Source organism: Osmerus eperlanus, chromosome 23, assembly GCF_963692335.1.
Source record: "Osmerus eperlanus chromosome 23, fOsmEpe2.1, whole genome shotgun sequence".
NCBI classification, from domain to species: Eukaryota; Metazoa; Chordata; class Actinopteri; order Osmeriformes; family Osmeridae; genus Osmerus; species Osmerus eperlanus.
This window is the reverse complement of record NC_085040.1, coordinates 392,350-414,765: the sequence shown is the minus strand read 5'-3', so window position 1 is coordinate 414,765 and position 22,416 is coordinate 392,350. Positions and strand designations below refer to the sequence as shown.

The 22,416-nt window shown below is 48.5% G+C and overlaps 2 protein-coding genes across 8 annotated transcripts in view; one reads left to right on the top strand and one right to left on the bottom strand.

Moving 5' to 3' along the window:
- tdrd7b (tudor domain containing 7 b) overlaps positions 1-18,355 on the bottom strand; it is a 24,243-nt gene extending 5,888 nt beyond the window's left edge. Inside the window, 10 exon segments of the mRNA XM_062449379.1 lie at positions 240-351; positions 549-738; positions 1,020-1,666; positions 1,970-2,193; positions 2,395-2,477; positions 3,668-3,828; positions 3,830-3,876; positions 13,277-13,421; positions 13,811-14,017; positions 18,246-18,355. Coding sequence (XP_062305363.1) covers positions 240-351; positions 549-738; positions 1,020-1,666; positions 1,970-2,193; positions 2,395-2,477; positions 3,668-3,828; positions 3,830-3,876; positions 13,277-13,421; positions 13,811-14,017; positions 18,246-18,275 — 1,846 coding nt within the window. The 5' untranslated portion in view covers positions 18,276-18,355.
- The window catches only part of LOC134009740 (dynactin subunit 1-like), a 19,808-nt gene continuing 14,111 nt past the window's right edge, over positions 16,720-22,416 (top strand). For 2 of the 7 annotated variants that reach the window (XM_062449373.1, XM_062449371.1), the window contains exons 1-7: positions 16,720-16,897; positions 19,051-19,305; positions 19,389-19,473; positions 19,798-19,829; positions 20,277-20,294; positions 21,102-21,125; positions 22,082-22,213. In XM_062449373.1, the coding sequence (XP_062305357.1) occupies positions 19,075-19,305; positions 19,389-19,473; positions 19,798-19,829; positions 20,277-20,294; positions 21,102-21,125; positions 22,082-22,213 (522 nt within the window). In that variant the 5' untranslated portion in view covers positions 16,720-16,897; positions 19,051-19,074. The remainder of the gene's footprint in view (positions 16,898-19,050; positions 19,306-19,388; positions 19,474-19,797; positions 19,830-20,276; positions 20,295-21,101; positions 21,126-22,081; positions 22,214-22,416) is intronic. The other 5 variants (XM_062449372.1, XM_062449375.1, XM_062449374.1 and 2 more) reach the window with 5 other exon arrangements.

Genomic DNA, 22,416 nt, shown 5'->3' with positions numbered 1-22,416 from the left:
TCTAGAGACTGTTTGTGCATTTGCTTGATCCTGGCTGAGGGGGAGTTTGCCTTCAAACACGCACGCGCACACACACACACACACACACACGCGCACACACACACGCACACACACACACACACACACACACACGCGCACACACACACACACGCGCACACACACACACACACACACACGCGCACACACACACACACGCACACACACTTGATGAAGGTGCAGACAACATGAGGCCTCTTCACCTGCCAGTTTACACCTGGTCGCTTGGAGGGGAAGCTGGAAAAACTTGTCATGCAGCTCCAACACTTTTCCTTTGCTGATAACCTCCGAGAAGCCATGATCCACATAGTACACCTGTGTGGTTACACACGCACACACACACACACTGAGAGAAACTTGTCCCTCCTTTTATAACCATGATATCTCGAAAGCATACAAGCATATAACACAATCACTCCCATACAACTAAAAACAAACACAGAACGCATCTAAAGCAAATACATTTTATTATCTTCCTAGTAAACAAAACAAACTGTGACCTTTGACCCTACCTTGACCTTGTCGGCCATGACCTCTGTGACCTGCGCTCGGAGGATCTCGTCCTCCTCCTCGGCCCTGACGGCCGCCAGCTGACCTGAGGCCGGGGAGGTCAAAGGTCGGCGCTGGTTGTCCTTGCGATAGAACTCCCTCATCTCGTCCTCCAGGGTCTCCTGGGCCTGGGAGTAACCCTCACCGATGTAGCTGGACACGGACACACACAATACACACACACACAGTACACACACACACGCAATACACACAGTACACACACACACGCAATACACACACAATACACAATTCAATATTCTATGGCTAACTTCTGTTACTGTATGATGCAAGTTTTCACGACACTTGTGTCGTCTGTGTGTGATTAATCCTGATTAATCGTCTGTGTGTGTATTGTTATCCAACATTACACCAAAGCAGATTCCTTGAAGGTGATAAAAACATGTTTCTGATTATAAGTGTGTTGTCTTGGTTACCGAAGGATGACTGCGTTGGTGCTGCTGGCCTCCACCACCAGCACAGAGGGGTACTCCTCCCGGGGGAGGAGGAGAGGAGGTGCTGCCTGGTGACTCAGCCTCCTCCCCACCTCCTCCCTCCTCTCCTCCTCGCCCGTGCAGTTACGCTTCTCCTCCTCTCCTCCTCCTCCGCCTCCGCTGCCTCCCCGTGCTCGCCGGTACAGGATGGCCCGCTTGGGGTTGTCGGGCATGGGGTAGTCCACGGAGCAGAAGTGGGAGAGGAGAGCCAGGTTCTGGAGGACGTGGTCGGGCAGCGTGGTCTTGTAGGTGTCCTGGAAGAGCTTGGGCAAGGCGTGGGCCCAGAGCCCGTTACTGTACTTCACCAGGAGCTCCCCCAGCTTCTGCTCCAGGTCTGGGGAGAGGGAGGCGGGGGGGCCGGGAGGCCCGGGGGAGCAGGAGGGCGGGGTCAGGGGAGGGGGGCTGCCGGCTGGGGGTCGCCGAGGGGCGGGGGAGTGTTTGTCTGTGGGGGAGGAGGTGGGGGGGGAGACTCGGGGGGAGACGGCGGGAGGGGAGGAGGTGGGGGGGGAGACAGCGGGAGGGGAGGAGGGAGGGTCTTTGGCAGGGTAGAGAAGGAGCTCTGAGGGGTTGCTGCTACAGGGTTTCTCCACCTGAAAACAAAGGGGCCTTTCAGATTCACAGATGGCTTCAGCTCAGCGGTGTAGCTCAGAGGTTAGAGCATTGCAGCTGCAGTTTCCATAACTAGCAAGCAACTAGTGTAGTCAACAGTCAAACGTGACACACATCATCCTTCCAAGGTACAGTGATCTTTTGAATGCTAGCGATGCTAGTTCAGGGATGTAGCGTTTAACTGCCGATCAAGGAGTTACAGTTCGAATCCCCCCCCCCACCCCCTGCCCCGCTTTTCTTTGAACACAAGGGTCTGCGTATCACATGACGTGTGCAGGCCGTACCGTGCAGATGGTCGGCCACTTCTCCAGGTCGCCCAGGGCCTCCTGGGGCAGGTCCTCTTTGTACAGCTCTTTGTACATCTGGGGCAACTTCGACACCCAGAAGCCATTGCTGTACTTGGTCAGCACTTCCTGGATGCGCCCCTGGACCTCCTGGGAGTTGTAGGCGCTGGGAGGGTGAGGCCTGCCCTTCCCCGAACCAGGGCTCTCGTTGAGGTTGGAGAGGGCTGAGGGGGAGGGAGGGAGGGAGGGAGGGAGGGAGGGAGAGGAAAAGTCAAGTGGTGGAAACTGGACCTGCAGGCTGTTATGATGAACGAGTCATGAGTTTGTTTCCTGATAGTGGGAGCAGCTAGACCCTGGTCCTCCGTGGAGCCTGGAGGTCTCCGACTGTGTGTGTGTGAGTGTGTGTGAGTGTGTGTCCTACTTACGGCTGCCCTGCGAGGAGTTCCTGGAGAGGTGAGCGTGGACTTCCTTGTGGAACCTCGACGGCAGGGTCATCCTCTTGTCTGACCTGGAAGCAGAACAGGAGACAGGAAGTCAAAGTTTTGACTTTGGCATAACTTACACTTGCTTTCGGCCAAACTTAAAACACACTCCTCAGCAACATACACCCCCCCCCCCCCCCCCCCCACAAACTCATCCCCCCCCAGACAGACACAGACAGTACTAATGGATCTAGATGTGCTGATTCACTGTGCAGCTAATCTGTTAGAGAATAGAGGGATTAGAGAGGGCCCACCACCCCCCCTCCAGCCCCCCCCACACCAGCCCCCCCCCACACCAGCCCCCCCCCCCACACCACCCCCCCCCCACACCACCCCCCTCCAGCCCCTTTGTGTGTCCGGCCCTGTCATGGATACACAAAACGGGGAGAGAAAGAGAGGGGAGAGAGAGAGAGGGATGAGGAGAGAAGGGGAAAGAGAGGGGAAAGGGAGAGAGCGTGGGTTGTAGACATAGAGAGAGAGAGGGGTGTGGGGGGGGGAAAGAAGGGGAGAGAGAGAGAGAGAACAAGAGAGGGGGAGGTGAGCGAGCGAGGAGTGAGGGTCAGTTGTTTTCATAGAAAAGCAGGAGGCACTGGCTGCAACGTGTTTAGAGAGAGAGAGAGTAGAGAGGAGGAGAGAGAGAGAGAGAGAGAGAGAGAGAGAGAGAGATGAGAGAGGAGAGAGAGAGAGAGAGAGAGAAGAGAGAGAGAGAGGAGAGAGAGAGAGAGTGAGAGGAGGGGAGGAAGAGGGGGGAGGGAGGAGAGAGGAGGGAGAGAGAGGCCCTCATTTTGGCACCCTGACCATTCTGTCTTTCACAAGCCAGAGAGGGGGAGAGAGAGAGAGAGAGGACAGAATCCTAATACTTCTAGAACCATCTGAAGGGAACAAAGGCCAGCATTCTTTTCTCTTCTTCTTTGGTTGTTCTTCTCAAGGAGCATCTTGAGGAATATTCGTTCCTCACCATAGGCAGCTGCCTAATGAGTTCTGTCATGATAATGGATGCTTGGTGATGGGGGCTACTGGGCAAACACACACAGCTGGCAAAACACACACACACAGGCAGGAGCAGACACACACACACACACACACAGCTGGCAAACACACACACACAGGCAGGAGAGCAACACACACACACACACAAGCAGGGAGCACACACACACACACACACACAGGCAGGGAGCAGACAGACACACACACACACAATTAAATAAGACAGTACCTCTCAGAGGAACCAGAAGACTTCCTGGTGGGCGTGTTCTGATTAGAAGGCTTGTTCTGATTGGTGCTCTGCTGACCGGCCTTGCCTTCGGGTTGGGCGTCCCTCATCTGTCTGAAGTCTCCATGGCGCCCGGCCCCCTGGCCCTCCCCCCCCCCGGCCCCTGCCCCGGCCCCGGTGGTCTGGCTGTCTGAGAGAGGTCCTGGGCTTGGCTGTGGGGGGGGGGGGAGGAGGGGGGGGGGGAAGAGGAGGGGAGGGAGGAGGAGGGAGAGAGAGGAGGAGGGGAGGGGGAAGAGGGGAGGAGGGAAGGAGGAGGGGAGGAAGAGGAGGGAGGAGGGGGGGAGGAGGAGGGGAGGGAGGGGGAGGGGGGGTGGAGGAGGAGGGAGGGGGGAGGGGAGGGAGGAGGGGAGGGAGGAGGAGGGGGGAAGGGAGGAGGGGGGGGAGGAGGAGGGGAGGGAGGAGGAGGGGGGGAGGGAGGAGGAGGGGGGGGAGGAGGAGGGGAGGTGGGGGGAGGAGGGGAGGGAGGAGGAGGGGGTGGAGGAGGAGGGAGAGGGGGGGGAGGGGGATGGAGGGAGGAGGGAGGAGGGTGAGGGAGGAGGAGGGAGGGAGGGGGAGGAGGAGGGATGAGGGAGGGAGGAGGGGAGGAGAGGAGGAGGGGAGAGAGGAGGAGGGGAGGGAGGAGGGGAGGGAGGGAGGAGGGGAGGGAGGAGGAGGGGGGAGGAGGAGGGAGGGGGGGAGGAGGGGAGGGAGGGAGGAGGGGAGGGAGGAGGGGAGGGAGAGAGGGGAGGGAGGAGGGGAGGGGAGGGAGGAGGAGGGTTACAGAAGGGTTGGAGCACGCACACACACACACACACACAAGCACTCACTCTCGTTTTCACTTTTGCTCGTGCACAGCGAAACACACACACACACAAGCATTCTCTCACCACTAGACCTTTTACGCACACAGCAAAACACACAGCAAAACACACACACACACTTACAACTCCACACCCCCTCACACACAGGACACCCCCCCTCCCACACACACACACACCTCCACCACACAATTCCAGACACACACACACCACAGAGCAGGGAGAGATCGTCCACAGCATGCCTCAGCCGAACCAGGATCTGAGGGATTCACTATCCTCAAAACATCCTCACAACCTTTTCTGCCCCCAATAGCCGTAATCTAAATTACAAAATGCCCTATATTTGACTACATATTTTCAACGATTTCAAATATTTGACTGTGTTTGACCAAAACAATCAATTATTTAAAATATTCCGTTCGGTCACAACATCCTGTTCTATGTCACACGTGAATACACCATCCTATCTGCGTTCAGAAGAGTCTGAATGAAACGCCAGACGACCTCATCGCTGGCATCGCTTCACATCCTCTGCTCACATTCTAAAATCTATGACATCACCACACATCAGCCTGAACACAACACGACATCACAACATGCCAAACGCAGCTCTGACATCGTCGACTCTGACATCGTCGATCTACCTCTGGATCTACACGTTCCCTCTCCCCCTCTCCCTCCTCTCCCTCCTCTACCTCCTCGCGCATCGACGAGGCTCAGCCACAGCCTCGGACTGAGTCAGACAGCCTGAACAACCGCTTCAGTCACAACCCAGCCTCCCTCCTCCTCCCCGCTCACGGCCGGAGACGTGTCCGTGGTAACCGTGTCCGTGGTAACCGGTGTCTCTGCAGGTGACTAAGCCCCCAGCTTCCTGCACACTCAGCAGGAGTTCCTGCCCAGCAGGCAGCCAGGGAGAGATGAGATGCAGCCAGACAGGCAGGCAGCCAGCTAGTCAGAAAGCCAGCCAGCCAGTCAGACAGACAGAAAGACAGGCAGCTAGTCAGCCAGGCAGCCAGTCATCCAGCCAGGCAGCCAGTTACAGTGGACCCAGTGACACCAGTCTCATGGGAGGATATCAAAACACTGTGATGCTCTATCATCCGGCCGAGAGAGAGGGAGTGGGGGAGAGAGAGCGAGAGAGAGAGGGTGGGTGAGAGAGGGCTACATGAGGGCAGGAAGAGAGAGAGAAAAAGAGAGGCGAGATGGAGGCAGGAAGAGAGAAAGAAAGAGGAAGGAGAGAGAGAGAACGGGAGGATAGAGAGGGATAGCACTGGCAGGAGACTGAGCTGCTATGCTTGCCACCGGGACTTCATGAATCCTTCCTTTTTTCTCTCTCTCCCCTCTCTCTACCTTTCCCTGCTGTTTTCTTCTCCCTCCTTTCTCTCTCTCTCCCTCTCTTCCTCCTCTCTCTCTCTCCCTCTCTCCCTCCTCTCGCTCTCTCCCTCCCTCCTCTCTCCCTCCTCTCTCTCTCCCTCCCTCCTCTCTCTCTCCCTCCTCTCTCTCTCCCTCCTCTCTCTCTCCCTCCTCTCTCTCTCTCCCTCTTCTCTCTCTCTCTCTGTCTCTCTCTGATGAGAGAGAGAGAGTTCCAAGGAGTCAACAGCTGTTAACTGTCAGCTGTCCAGTTTTCCATACATAAGAGATATCTTTATACCTAGTTATACAAGACAAAAAGGTGGAAAACAGTATAGGAACACATACTGAACAAGTTGGACATCTTTATAAGCAAAAGGACAGAAGAAAAATACAGTAATTTGAAGAACTCCACAGCAAGCTAGCAAGCTAACAGTTCACCTTCGTCTCCATGACAACGCAGTGAGTTGTTGTCAAACAAATCAGAGCTATCAAAACAGCTAACTAGTTAGAATAACTAACTGAAAAAAAAGTGAAATACAGACAATTGAATATCGTCTTAAATGTACTAGAATATGGATTCCCTCCCCCCTGGTATGGAGGCAATATCCATACTATATCCAAAGGATATTACTAATGAGAATGGCCGAAAACAATACAAACAAAAGCTTCTAAAAAACAACCCAGAGACACTATATGCCGACTCCTACAAAATTGGAGATGTCAGCAACCTAATCTTCTACAGTGACCAGCCCCTCGCCTGGCACAGTGCTATTAAAGCGCACTACCCCTCAACAAAAAAAGAAGGGATTTGCAATGGCTGGAAACTAAGAATAAGAGATGAGGAAGAACCAGAGAAAGACATAGCCCACATTAACCTGTACAAAACTGGAACAATAATAGTGCAAGGAAAAGACATCAAACAATTCCAACAAGACTTTTTAAATATTAAAGAGAAGGCACAACAGGAGAAGACTGAGAACATCCCCCTCATCCTGGCTGGGGCAGACTGTGCAGACGATGCCCCCCCTCCTGAAGGCCTTATAGAGACCACACAGACTCCCGTGGAAGTCGACGCCAGTGACGAGAGGATGTCTAAACTCTGCGCCTCTTTAATGGACATGAGAGAGAGATTCACGGGACTAGAAATTGAACTTGTTGAAATGAGAGAACTCATCAACACACTACAAACATCACAGACAAAAAACAATGAAAAACAGAGAAAAGTGCCTGTAAGCAATCACCAAGAAGCAGAGGAAAGAAGGGACGACCTCAAGAGAGAAGTGTCTGCACTAAGGATAGAAATGAAAGAACTACAGGAAGAAAGGTTGAGCTATCAGGCCCAGCTGACGGCAATGAGAGAAGAGATAAGAGAGCTGAGGCAAGAAAAAGAGCCAAGAACAAACCAACCCACCTCTGACCTTGACAATAACCTCGACAATATGGGACAAATCAATCTGGACCAACTGAACTCCGCCTCTTGCATAGAACACAACAACCATACCGAGGCCACACCACCTACAGAGAACACACACATTCCAGAAATAGTGCTCCTAATCGACTCGAATGGGAAGTACATAGAAGAAAAAAAGCTCTTCCCGAAACACAAAGTTACAAAACTCTGGTGTCCAAACATCCAGGGTGCCCTTCACCTGCTGAATGAAGAAAAGATAGGATCCCCCAGTCACATAATTATTCATACGGGTACTAACGACTTAAGAATACTGCAAGATAAAGTGGCCACTGCACTTAAAGGTGTGATAGAGAAAGCCACACACACTTTCCCTAACTCAAGAGTAGTGATCTCTACGCTGCTACCAAGAAAAGACTTCCACCCTGCCACCATCCAGAGGATTAATGCCAGCATATCCAGAGACTGTGCACTCAAGCCTAACGTCCAACTGGCCCACCACCCCACACTTGATCTTGACTGTCTGTATGACCAAGTACACCTTTACAAATCAGTCATCCCTACCTTCGCCAAGACACTCAAAGATGTAGCGCTCAATCGAAACCCCAACAACTCCCATAGGAGAAGCATAAGGTCACACAGCCCAACCAGAGCAAGGAGAAGTCTTGCTGGAGCTACAACCAGAGCAAGGAGAAGTCTTCCTGGAGCTACAACCAGAGGAGCTGCACACAGAGGACCTACGGCCAGAAACCCCCCCACAAGACTACAGCACCACCAGACAGACAGACAGACTCCATCAGGACCAGAATACCTACCGTCACAGAGTCCCCACCTCCCGATCCATTCTACCCAAACCAACCCTGGTCAGCCCCAATATCCTCCCCCCCTGAACCTACCTGATCCTCCCCAGTGCACCCTCTACAACCCATCCACAGAACAACAAGAGCCCAATCCTGGCCGCCATAGCTACGCTCAAGCTGTGAGTAGAGAAACACACCAAGCCCCATCATCCTGCGAGATGAGGAACATTCAACAGATGCTCAGCATGCTCTGCCAGCATCTTATAGCATAATAACAACAAAATATTAGAAATACTTTATGAATTACAAAGCTTTTACTATATCATGCTGGAATATACAAGGACTGAGGTCCTCTACTTTTGGCCTTAAGAGCAGAAACCCAGATTTTAGTAAAGAAGTAAAAAACATAGACATAATTATCCTACAGGAAACTTGGAGTAGAGGCGATGAACCTACTGGTTGCCCCCTAGGTTATAAAGAACTAATAATCCCATCCACTAAATTACCAAGAGTTAGACAGGGAAGGGACTCAGGAGGTATACTCATTTGGTATAAATCAGACCTAAGTCATGGCATTAAATTTATCAAAAAAGGAACATTTCACATTTGGATTGAAATAGATTGCAAAATACTCTCAAATGAGAGAAATGTCTTCTTATGTGCCATCTATATACCCCCAGTAGAATCCCCCTATTTTAAAGAAGAGAGCTTCTCCATATTAGAAGAAGAGATAAGCAACTTCCAAAGCCAGGGAAATGTAATGCTTTGTGGTGACCTAAACTCCAGAACTGGAGAACAACCAGACATCCTTTGCAACCAAGGGGATAAGCATCTACCTGGTGGAGACAGCCTCAGCTTCCCTAGGTGCCCAGTGAGACTCAACTACGACAAAATAACTAACAGAAACGGGTCTCAACTACTACAACTGTGTCGCACCCTTGGTCTCTATATAGTCAATGGTAGGCTAAGAGGGGACTCTTACGGAAGGTACACCTTCAGCTCATCTATTGGCAGTAGTACTGTGGACTACTGTATCACAGACCTCAGCCCAGAGTCTCTCAGAGCATTCACAGTAAGCCCATCCACCCCCCTATCAGACCACAGCAAAATCACACTGTATATGAACAAAGAATTAATTAATCAAGAATCATCTAAAACAAGCAATCTACATAGCATTAGTAATCGTTACCGATGGCGGAAAGATAGCCAAGAAACCTATCAGGATGCTATCCACCAGCCACAAGTACAATCTCTATTGGATAATTTCTTAAACAAAACATTCCCCTGTAATAGTGAAGGTGTCAATGTAGCAATAGAGAACATAAACAACATATTTGATATATCTGCCTCTCTATCTAATCTTAAAACCTCAAACAAAAACCCCAAAAAGGCCAATAATTATAAAGAAAAATGGTTTGACGAAGAATGTAAAAGCATGAGGAAGATACTGAGAAATGTATCTAACCAGAAACACAGAGACCCAGATAACCAGGCACTACGCCATCACTATGGCATAACACTTAAAGAGTATAAAAACATACTAAGGAAAAAGAAGGAACAATGTATCACAGAACAGCTCAATGTAATTGAAGAATCTATTCAATCAAATGTTTTTTGGGAAAACTGGAACAGACTATATAAACAACAACATGAAGAATTACCAATTCAAAATGGGGATATATGGATTAACCACTTCTCCAAGCTTTTCATGTACATAGATAAGAACCCAGAACAAAAACACATACACGATAAGCTCCAATTACTTGAATCTGCAATTAAGAATTACCAGAACCCTCTTGACTTTTCAATAACATTGAACGAACTACAAGATAAAATACAAAACCTAAAACCCAATAAAGCCTGCGGTGTTGATGGTATACTAAACGAAATGATCAAATTTACGGATGACAAATTTAAATTGGCCATACTAAAACTTTTTAACACCATCCTCAGTTCTGGTGTATTCCCTAAAGTCTGGAACCAAGGTCTGATCACCCCAATATTTAAAAATGGAGACAAATTCGATCCCAATAATTACCGTGGGATATGTGTCAACAGCAGACTGGGTAAAATCCTCTGTAGCATTATTAATAACAGACTCCTGCACTTTCTCAGCGAAAACAATATACTGAGCAAATGTCAAATTGGCTTTCTACCAAATTTCCGTACATCGGATCATATATTCACTCTACAATCAATTGTCGACCAACAAATTAACCAAAACAAGAATAAAATCTTCTCTTGCTTTGTTGATTTCCAAAAAGCATTTGACTCAATCTGGCATGAAGGCCTTTTATATAAACTGATAGAGAGCGGAGTCGGGGGGAAAACATATGACCTCATAAAATCAATGTACACAAATACCAAGTGTGCAGTCAAAATTGGACAAAGGCATACAGACTTCTTTGTCCAAGGTCGAGGAGTAAGACAGGGATGCAGTCTGAGTCCCACCCTCTTTAATATCTACATAAATGGTCTGGCGAGGGAACTAGAACAGTCTGCAGCACCTGGAATGCCTCTCCTGGACACAGAGGTCAAATGCCTCCTCTTTGCAGACGACCTTGTGCTTCTGTCCCCAACCAAGGAGGGACTACAGCAACATCTAGACCTGCTGCACAGATTCTGTCAAAATTGGGCCCTAACAGTCAATCTAAAAAAGACTAAAATTCTTGTTTTCCAAAAAAGAACCAGAAATCAGGATCCCAAATATCGATTCCTCCTGGGAACCAACCAATTAGAATACACCAAAAATTATACTTACCTTGGTCTAAACATCAGCACCACAGGCCACTTCCAAAAAGCTGCAAATGACCTGAGAGACAAGGCACGAAGGGCTTTTTACGCCATCAAAAGAAATGTTAAAATTGACATCCCAATCAAAATCTGGCTTAAAATTATTGAATCCATTATAGAACCCATTGCGATATATGGCTGTGAAATCTGGGGCCCACCTACTAACCAAGAATTCGCCAAGTGGGACAAACACCCCATAGAAAGCCTGCACGCAGAATTCTGTAAAAACATATTAAGAGTTCAACGCAAAACCCCAAACAATGCCTGCAGAGCTGAATTAGGAGTGTATCCTTTAATCATCAAAATACAAAAAAGAGCAACTAAATTCTACCTACACCTTAGCCAAAGTGATGAAAATACCTTCCACCACAAAGCCCTTCTATGCCAAAAGATGAAGCCAGATAAGAGTCCTCTCATCCAGCTAGTCCAGAAGCTCTGCTCACCAAACCCCACAGAGCCTCAAGACAGCAGCCACCTTATTAATCCAAAACAAATAGCAAAACAGCAAAAAGAAAAGTACATTGTTTATTGGAAAGAAGTTACACTAAAGCAAAATAAATTAGAATGCTATTTGAATCTAAAAAGACAGTACACAATGGCAGAATACCTGATCACTGTGTCTGAACCAAAAATAAGGAAGACATTAACTAAATACAGACTCAGTGAGCACAGCCTGGCCATAGAGACAGGCCGTCACAGGCAGACATGGCTGCCCAGAGAAGAGAGACTGTGCTCTGTCTGCTCACAGGGAGAAGTGGAGACAGAGCTCCACTTCCTAACAGAATGTGACCACTATACAGACATTCGAACCAAATACTTCCCCAAAATTACCAGCATATACAAGGAATTTGAAAATGTAACAAATAGAGAGAGACTGGTTTATTTATTGGGAGAAAAACCTAACTGCTGTATTTTAGCAGCAAAGTATGTATCAGCCTGTCATGACTTTAGAGAAAGCCACAATGAGGACAATTTATAATATGGCAAACATAACATGTTTTAATTTTTGTTTTAATATTTTGTTTAAATTTTACTGTAATTTTTCAGAATTTCAAATGTAGTATTTGATTTTTACTATTATTATTATCATTATATAACCTGTATGTGCGTATGTATGTGTATGTATGGGTATATGCGTGTGTATATATACGTGTGGGTGTGTATACATGTGTGTATGCGTATACATATATATATGTATATATACATATGTGTGTGTGTATCTATTTACTTATTTATTTATTTATACCGATTATTTGGCAACATTAATAATATACCAACTTGAATAATAATAACATGGATACAAGTTGTACACCTGTGTGGTGTAGATACACTGTATATGTTAAACTGCCGTGTGTGTCTCTGTATGTGAGTGTGTGAAATATAAGTATATATAAGGCCATGATTTACATTGATTAATATTTCTGTAATTCTACCGTTGCTTTGGCAATATGAACAATTGTTGTTTTCATGCCAATAAAGCCCTTTGAACTGAACTGAAACTGAACTGACAGAGAGAGACAGAGAGAGAGAGAGACAGAGAGAGAGACAGAGAGACAGAGACAGAGAGAGACAGAGAGAGAGACAGAGAGAGAGAGACAGAGACAGAGAGAGAGACAGAGAGAGAGACAGAGAGAGAGACAGAGACAGAGAGAGAGACAGAGAGAGAGACAGAGAGAGAGGAATGCCCTCTCGTCTGGCCTTCAGCTGGATGGTTTTATTTTTAGCTTCTGTGGAACAGTTATGTAGGACAACACACCCACAGGTAAAGCACTACCTTCCACATCTGCACCTGAACACTACGAGAAAATAGTCCCCTGGCCCCCACAATGTGTGCTTCTCCAGTGCTGTCACCTCAGCCGTGAGAAGCAGCTAAACTTGTGCCATCTCTAGCACAGCTCAAAACCATCTCACGACCTTTGAACACGTCAAAGTGCTGTTTGGATATCAACTTCCCCTGTGATGTACGGGACAGGTGTGCACAGGTGTGAGGTTCTATGTGTTGTGTGTGTGTCTCAGATGTCAGTGGAATGCGATCCTAATTGTACGTTCTGCAGGAACGTTCTAAATAAGGTGAGTTCTGGGGGGCGCGGGGTGCTAAGAACAAAGGCGAAGTCTCACTTCAACCCTGAAATCCTCCCTCCACCGAACCTAATCCTAATCCACGTAACAAACCCTCGCTTCCAATTACAGTACATATATATCAATTCACTTGGCAGAGCTTGTGTCCACATGTACCTGGCCCCAGTCTGTACTGTACCTGGTCCTTCACTCTGACCACTAAGTCACTGTTAGGACGACGGCCATTCCCTGCTGCACTTCCTACATACCTACATTTGTATGTTGCTATGGGCGACAGCATCTGCATGAATCAAATATTTTATCGATAAAAAAGTGGCCTTACCGTTGAGGACGAGGGGCGCGGCAGGCTTCACCCTCATCTGGCAGTCGACCACCAGGGGGCGGCCCGGCTTCTTGGACGACCGCTGGCGAGCCATCACCTTGGCAACCTGGGCCGTCTCGTTGGCGTCGGAGGCGAAGTACATCACCTGCAGAACGAGGAACAGTGTGTGTGTGTGAGTGTGTGAGTATGTGTTCATATGCTAGGTATGAGAGTCAGGTGGCTGAGCGGTTTGGGAATCGGGCTAGTAATCAGAAGGTTGCCGGTTCGATTCCAGGCCGTGCATGGTGTCCTTGGGCAAGACACTTCACCCTACTTGCCTCGGGGGGAATGTCCCTGTACTTACTGTAAGTCGCTCTGGATAAGAGCGTCTGCTAAATTACTACATGTATGAATGTCTGAATATTCATGTGTGTGTTGGCACATGTGTGTGTCTGTACGTATGTGTGTGCATACCTGTGTATGTTTGCCTGCATGTATGCATATGTCTGTGTGTGTGTGTGTGTGTGTGTGTGTGTGTGTGTGTGTGTGTCCCACCTCCCCGGTGCGGTTGCGCTCCATGCGGACCACAGAGGGCATGCTGGCCAGCAGGGCGTCCAGGCTGGGCTGGCCCATCAGCCTGTGGGGGATGTGCTCCCCGGTCAGCTCCTTGTACTGGGCCTGCAGCCTGGGCCCCTGCAGGCCCCCGCGCTGCGTCTGCAGCACCGCCCGCAACATACGCTTCACCAGCTCCACGTCGGCCATCTGCAACACACACACACAGGTTTGTACACAGGTACACACACACACACAGGTACATACACACACAGGTACACACACAGGTACGTACACAGGTACACATGCACAGGTACACACACACAGGTTCGTACACAGGTACATACACACACAGGTACACACACACACAAGTACACACACAGGTACGTACACAGGTACACACACACACACACACACAGGTACACACACAGGTACACACACTATGTATTTGTACAAAAGCTCAAGCATCTAGACTGTTAAACCAGGAAGACATGTTGTCTCATCAGTCCTATCCCAGCCTACTCTGCACGTGCGGTGATCTAAGTAGCTGGTTCTGAAAGCAACAAACCCATTGGCCTTTGGGGACAACTGCTGTTTTACTATTCAAGGCAACACACTAAATTGAATTGAAGCTGTGGAACAAGGCTGACTTGTTAAGCATTTTCTTTTGTTTTCAACTTCCGCTGGATCAGTGAAAAGACCTCAGTTAAATCATTTTTTAAATGGTCCCCGCTGAACAAATGTCGTGATGGTTTTAATTACTGAGCCGACTTAATGATTTATAACACATGATTAATTAAAGATCTCCGAAAGTAAATGTGGGGCTGTCCAGATTGAAACTGAACAACGTGTGAGCTTTTCGGTTAAAGTTTGTCAATGTTCTTGATCTTATAATGAACCGGTCCTGAACTTCAACCGGACAGTGTTGACGTTCAATCAAAACCGCTATATAACGCCTCGCAAAGCGCAACGCCCCGATGCGGAATCTGCCCTGTCTGCTGTTTGTTAGTGGAGGCAAACAGCTACGACCAGAGACGAATAACGATGATGTTAATCGAATCATTCAACATCATCAAGAGATAGTTCTAGACTGTGTCAAAGCTTGACACGCCCTCAACTCTTAACTTTAATGTTTAGCTATCCTGCTTGATAAAACCTATCGTCTGTTCCCTATTCGAAATCCATCATATGTTCAGCTATACTTTCAAAATAAAAAATAAACATAACTTTATACCGATTGTCTTAGAAATTGTGGTTTTTAGGCGTGTAGTGCGGCCGTTGGATCACTCTCCCAAAGGAATGCCGAGCGGACCGGGAACAAGAGGTGACGTAATGTGTCACACACATCCACACCCTCTGTGCCAAAGAATCTGATAAAGTTGCTGACTTTGTGAAGGTAAGAAGCTGTGGAAAGCGCTACACAAATTAAACGTATCGCCACTTTTCGTTTCGCAATTATAACCAGTGATTTAGTTCATTTTCAACTGTCGGCTTGTCAGCGATAAACTCCCGGTGTTTAATCAGCTCAGGCGACTTTGCGTGACACCAAGTTCCGTACTCATGTCAGTTGGGACAACCGCACTTTCAGCATTCATTTCCAGACAGATTACTATGGTCTGGTTATCAACACATTACCAAAACTACTAATGGACCTCGACAATAGATGGCAATATTAAAACTGACAACAAAGGCATACCTTGCTGGGGGGAGATGGGATTGTGAGTTTCGGACCTGTTTGTCACAATCTCTCTTGCACTTTCAGTTGGTGTCTGTCGCCCCAGCGCTTCGCACGAGCGTCTCCCTGCCCAACCGGCCGGGTAGTTACAGTATCATCCGTGATGCTATTGGCTGGCTCCGGACTGTCCCTAATTATGACTCAAAGCGCAGGCGCCATCACAAAAGGGGTATCCAAGCGGCTCCAAAGTTGCAGCGCGCTACAATTAAGCTCTCCAATAACTTACAACATTTTTTTTCACATTCAATAACATTCAATTGGGACAACCTCACAATATGAACACGCTGTCACAGTCCAATAGATGGAGAAGAGGGGGGGTTTACAGTTGCATCAAGTTCTGTCATGAGAGACGTGCAGCTTCGTCTTTCCCACATTTCTCACATTCCAGACTCCTCCTGAACCTAATGGTTAGATTAGCGCTCTACTGAGAAAACCATGGTAGCCTCTCTTTTTGTTTGTATTTCTAGATTTCCCCCAATACCTTTAGTAGTAGTTAATATAGATAAAGTGCACCTGTAGAACACTGGACAATACAGGTACTACTCCTGTTCACGTAAACCTGCTTGGCAACCAGGAAGTCTTCATAACATGCTTTATTGAGAATAGATCATTACCACGGAACAAATGCACAAGAATTGTATGATATGCTAAAACACTTTCCCACGATGTCAACGAACCATTATTGAACTGAACTTCCCCTTATATGTTGTATTATTTAATATATTTAATATATTTTAGTTTTTGTTTTTTTCCTTTTCACTTCCTTTGTAATCCATTATTAATCCTGTATTATAAAATGGGTATTTTTGCAATTCGTTACAATGTTATTTGGCAAATAATCTGTACCCTTTATGTACTAAAAGAGTATCAAAGTTGCAATGTATGGTTTGTTTTCAATAAAAAAATATACACACAAAAAAATAGAAGAAAAAAAAAGAATAGATCATTAGGCCTACCTAATATTTAACCGATTACCTATTTAATAAGCATTTGTATTTAATGTACTGTAAATTAGCCTAAATATATATCATATCAGCATATCTTTAGTTGAAATTCCTAACTTACGTTTGATTTCCAACAAGATATTTTTAAAGATAGAAATGTAGGTAACATTTTTGCAGGCCGTTAACAGGTCCCAAAACTACAGAGAACGAGACTTTTATTTCGAAAAAACCTGAAAAGGCGGAAGTTCACCGGTGGACGTTTTCTGTGAGCTGACCCAGCAAAACTGACCCTTAGCCAGCTAGCTAGTTACCTTTATCTGTCTAGCTACATTGGATATAATAATTGTTTATTAATCCCTCGACACACTATCAGCAATCAAATAACAACAAAGGCTTCCTTTTTAATCATAGGTAAGTGACACAAAGAAAATGACTTGTTCTGTTTCTCACGATAAAGGCCCGTTGATACCAACGACAACGTCGTCTACTGTAGCTAGCTAGCTAACGAACAGTAACGTCAAAGCTTGCGATCTAACTGTATTTTTGGTCATTATGTCATTAGTATATTTTGTTTGGATGAGTGGAAGGTTAGATAGCAAGCTAGTTGGATAGTGCCATTAACCTAGGACTTGACTGGCGATGTAATAGCAACGTAACACTAACTGTCCTCCTAACTAGCTTATCAAAACAAGCATCGATTGACTATACGTCGCTATGAAACTTACCCCGTTAGCTAGCTAACAGCAGAGGCCATGAGTACATAAAGAGGTTAGTGTAATGCGAGTTAGTAGCTAGGTTGAGTATGAAGATGATCATATGTTCAACTTAGGTTAGCAGTAACTTCCAATGACGTTCTCCGTGTACCCGCGTGGGCGCTTGTTTGTTTATGACCTGGGACTGACAGAAACATCAGTCTCGCATCATAGCTTTCCGTTTGACCGTGTCCGTATTCGTACACACGCACGTAACACCACCTCGACGACTAAAAGAGTAGAATAAATAGACGATGTTTTTTCATTCTCTTCTCCCTCTCAACCTGTGGGTCTGAACCGTGTCACCGACCGTCTCTGGAGGAGGGGATCACTAACTGAATTGTTCCACCCGAAGTTTCTTCAATTATTTCTGAGTTTTCCTGGTAGTTTTCCCCTTGACCTCGTTGAAGGTTATTTGTTGTTTAGGCGCAGTTCAATGGGCGTATGTGAAGCCCTCTTTGACAATGCTTGTCAAAAGGGCTGTAATATATATATATTTCTTTTACACATTCCTTGGAGGTTATCATATTGAAAGCCCTATAAATTATCCTCCCTGTCTTCAAACAGCTGTGACGTTTTAGTTATGCATCAGTTCCATCTCCCAAGACCCTCCTCCTCTTCTCCCGGACTATATCTTCTACTTCAGAAGGAGAGATGTAGGAGGAGAGACAGAGAAGCTCTCGAGTCAGTCAGTCAGTCAGTGGGGTCTAGGGTGTCACACGACCAGACAGCAGCATGGCGTTGAACAGGAGGCACTCCTCCGCCCCGCGGGTGAGTATCCAGGAAATGACACAGACAACCAAACGTAAACACAGGAACTCGTTTTCAGGAAGATTTGTTGTGGCGAACTGGCAAAGACAGAGAAATACCGAGCGGATCGAATGAGTACGGCTGAGTGGTTAGAGCGTTTCACTGCGGATCTCGAGCTTGTGGCAGGTTCAAACCCGACCCCTGCTAGGCTAAGGGGATACGTGAGGGTGTTGTGCGGGTGGCGCGGTCGTACTCACCACAGCGTGGATGGGGTCTGGGTGGAGCATCGGGGCGATGTCTGAAGGTGGGGCAGCGATGGCTGAAGTCAGGGCGTCAGCGAGGTAACGGATCTTCTCAGCTCCACTTCATGGCGGAGACACGCCTCCAGGACTCACGCTCTCCCCCTCCAGCACGAACGCTCTCCCCCTCCAGCAGGCACACTCTCCCCCTCCAGCCTCTCCCGGGGTGAAAGGCTTTTTTTTCCTTCTCTCGTCGGCTTCCTCACAGATCGAATTTGTCCGGTAATCTCCTGGAATCCCCCGGCATCAGCCTTGATAACATAACAACATTCCTTCTCGTCTTCTGGTTCTCCACCCTCCAGACGGGGGCTCCTCCACCGGTGGTGGAGGTGTAAAACCTCAGGTCTCCTCCTCCTCCTCCTCAGCCCAGATCGGCGCGTGTGCTGGGCCCTCAGGGGAGGCGTTGGCTGGTGTCTTCATGAATGCGTGTCTCTGTGAGGGGAGACAGGGAGCCTGGTTGTTCACCAGGGGGAACTGTTGAGGAGCGGGGCCGTGTGACTGGGTGTGACCGTCCGGGGCTCAGGACAGGCCTGGCAGCTTGATCCACCCTGGCCCGACCTGAGGAGGGGGGGCTTGGAGGAGTCACGGGGTTGGGGGGGTCATGGGTCGGGTGAAGCAGAGGTTCGGTAGGACGTGAAGTCGTCGTGTTTGTTCGGGCTAATGGGCTTCTTTCCCTCACCATCATCTCACATTTCTCTCTCTCTCTTTTTCTCTATCTTCCTCTCCCAACCCCTCTTCCTGTCTCTCTCTCCCCCCCCCCCAGCTGACCAGCGCCTTGATCAGCAGGATGAGTGGAGCGGAGGGCGCAGGCCGCCCGGCCAGGGTGGGCTCCCTGGTGGAGGTGATCGGGAAGGGCCAGCGGGGCACGGTGGCCTACGTGGGCGCCACGCTGTTCGCCTCGGGCAAGTGGGTGGGCGTGATCCTGGACGAGGCCAAGGGCAAGAACGACGGCACGGTGCAGGGCAAGCGCTACTTCACCTGCGAGGAGAACCACGGCATCTTCGTACGGCAGAGTCAGGTGAGGGGGGAGGGACACACACACACTCACATACTCACACACACACACACAGAGTGTGTAACCATCTGTGCACGCCCGTACAGATTCAGCTGGTGGACGAGGGCTCCAGTACCCCCTCTCCAGACACACCAGAGGCCCCCACCTCCTCCAAGGTCCTCAGGCAGAAAGGTGAGCTCCTGCCCTGGGCCACCCCACCTGCCCTGGGCCACCCCACCTGCCCTGGGCCACCCCACCTGCCCTGGGCCCTGGGCCACCCCACCTGCCCTGGGCCACCCCACCTGCCCTGGGCCCTGGGTCACCCCACCTGCCCTGGGCCCTGGGCCACCCCACCTGCCCTGGGCCACCCCACCTGCCCTGGGCCCTGGGCCACCCCACCTGCCCTGGGCCCTGGGCCACCCCACCTGCCCTGGGCCGGGCCCAGACGCTCAGCTCTCTCCATCTTCTCCACAGCATGTTCTTGTGTGTAACCATGTCTTCTCTGTTTCTCCTCAGACATTCCTGAGACTCCCAAGTCAACCAAGCAGGTAAGAAAGACAGACAGACACACAGACCACTGGTAGACAGACAGACAGACAGACAGAGAGACAAGCCCGGATGGTATTGTTCTCACTTGCCCAGATGAACAGAACACCACTCGCTTTCCGACAAGACCTGTAAACATTTCCAAAACCAGGGCTAGGAGAACAGTGCGCTTCTCACTGAAGCTTTCAGTTCAGGATGGGAGACGGTGGCCGAGATAACTTAAGTAGCTGATGTGGTGTTCTGCGTCCTGATCTGATTCCCCTGAGGCAGCAGACCGAGTGACGGTGAAGTCTGGTGTCTGTTCCTCATCAGAACTTTCAGTCTGCTCTCTCAGATTCCCTCCCACCCTGCACCTCTCCTCCTCCCCTTGCAATAACCCCCCCCCCCCCCTTAACTCTTGTCTTGTTAATGCCTTCGTCTCTTGTCTTTCCTTATCCCAAATCCTGCAGACATCTGCCCTTAAGAAGGTACAGAGATTTTCTACTTCCCCACGCGGTCGTCTTACTGATTTACGTTATGGCGTTTGCATGCCTCGTTTTCTTTTGCGACACAGACATGCTTTTTGGTCTCATTTATTATCGTCGCCGTTGTTGTTGTAAAAATTGTGTTACGTTTTCTCCTGGGTTATAGTTATTTTACAATTTTTTACGATTGAGGAGGTATCAACACAAGTTTTTGCCTGCAATGAAAGGCATGGTGTGTGTGTGTGTGTGTGCTGCTTTCACTCATGATTTCAACACAAAGTGTACTTACTTGAGACTGTTCTCTCATTCTCATAAGCACATATCTACTATAACATATCTACTGTAACATATCTACTGTAACATATCTACTGTAACATATCGACTGTAACATAGCTACTATAACATATCGACTGCATGCAGATGGTCTAACGTGTTACAGTTGGAAATGCATAGTCGTAGTTGTGGAGGAGTTGTGTTGTAGGGATGTGTTTGTTTGTCTGGTGACTAACAAACCCTGCCTCTACTTCCCCTCACCTGCTGCTGCTATAACCTGCTGCCCTCCCCTCTCCTCGCCTGGGTGTGTGTGCCTGTCTTACGTGTGTGTGTGCCTGTCTTACGTGTGTGTGTGCCTGTCTTACGTGTGTGTGTGTGCCTGTCTTACGTGTGTGTGTGCCTGTCTTACGTGTGTGTGTGCCTGTCTTACGTGTGTGTGTGCCTGTCTTACGTGTGTGTGTGCCTGTCTTACGTGTGTGTGTGCCTGTCTTACGTGTGTGTGTCCTGCTCTTTCCGCTCTATCCCATCCTCCTCCAGTCCTCAACCCGCCGTCCGACCAAGGTGAGCTTATTTACAAACAGACAGACGTTGTTGAGGTGAAAACATGATGAAGCAGAGCTCACCTGTCTGAATCCACTCACCTTCCATCCATCACATGATCCATCCTGCTCCTCCTGTGCAGGAAGAGGGAACACAGTCACACACACAGAGAACAAGTACCTACAGTGTAAAGCCAGTCTACAGTGTAACATTTGAGTGTAATGTTGATAGTGTACAGTTGCCAGTGTAAAGACAGTTTTCAGTGTAACATTTGAGTGTAAAGTTGATAGTGTACAGTTGCCAGTGTAAAGCCAGTCTACAGTGAAACATTTGAGTGTAAAGTTGATAGTGTACAGTTGCCAGTGTAAAGACAGTTTTCAGTGTAACATTTGAGTGTAAAGTTGATAGTGTACAGTTGCCAGTGTAAAGCCAGTCTACAGTGAAACATTTGAGTGTAAAGTTGATAGTGTACAGTTGCCAGTGTAAAGCCAGTCTACAGTGTAACATTTGAGTGTAAAGTTGATAGTGTACAGTTGACAGTGTAAAGACAGTTTTCAGTGTAACATTTGAGTGTAAAGTTGATAGTGTACAGTTGCCAGTGTAAAGCCAGTCTACAGTGTAACATTTGAGTGTAAAGTTGATAGTGTACAGTTGACAGTGTAAAGCCAGTCTACAGTGAAACATTTGAGTGTAAAGTTGATAGTGTACAGTTGCCAGTGTAAAGCCAGTCTACAGTGTAACATTTGAGTGTAAAGTTGATAGTGTACAGTTGCCAGTGTAAAGCCAGTCTACAGTGTAACATTTGAGTGTAAAGTTGATAGTGTACAGTTGACAGTGTAAAGACAGTTTTCAGTGTAACATGTGAGTGTAAAGTTGATAGTGTACAGTTGTCAGTGTAAAGCCAGCGTAAGACTGACTACAGGGCCGGCGCAGGCGCCCTTCGGCTCCAGCAGCTAACGCAGTCTCTGCTGTATCAGAGCGTAACAGAGTCTCAGTGGAGCACCCCGGGCCGCCTCGTCTCTGCCAGCTCCCTCCCCTCCCTCTTGGTACGTCCCGGCAGCTTCCCCTCCCTCTTGGTACGTCCCGGCAGCTTCCCCTCCCGCCTCGTGGTACGTCCCGCCCCCCCGCTCCTCCTCACCCACACATGCGGTGAACAGGGCGCTGGACAGGGGCTGTCCAATCACAGTCTGTCTACTAGGGCGGGATTCTTTTTTTTAAATGCAGTTTTTGCCCACCTCGTTAGGGCCTGGTGTGTGTGGGGTGAGGTGATGTCATGGTCATGAGAGGTCACATTAGGTCACAGCGGGGTCAC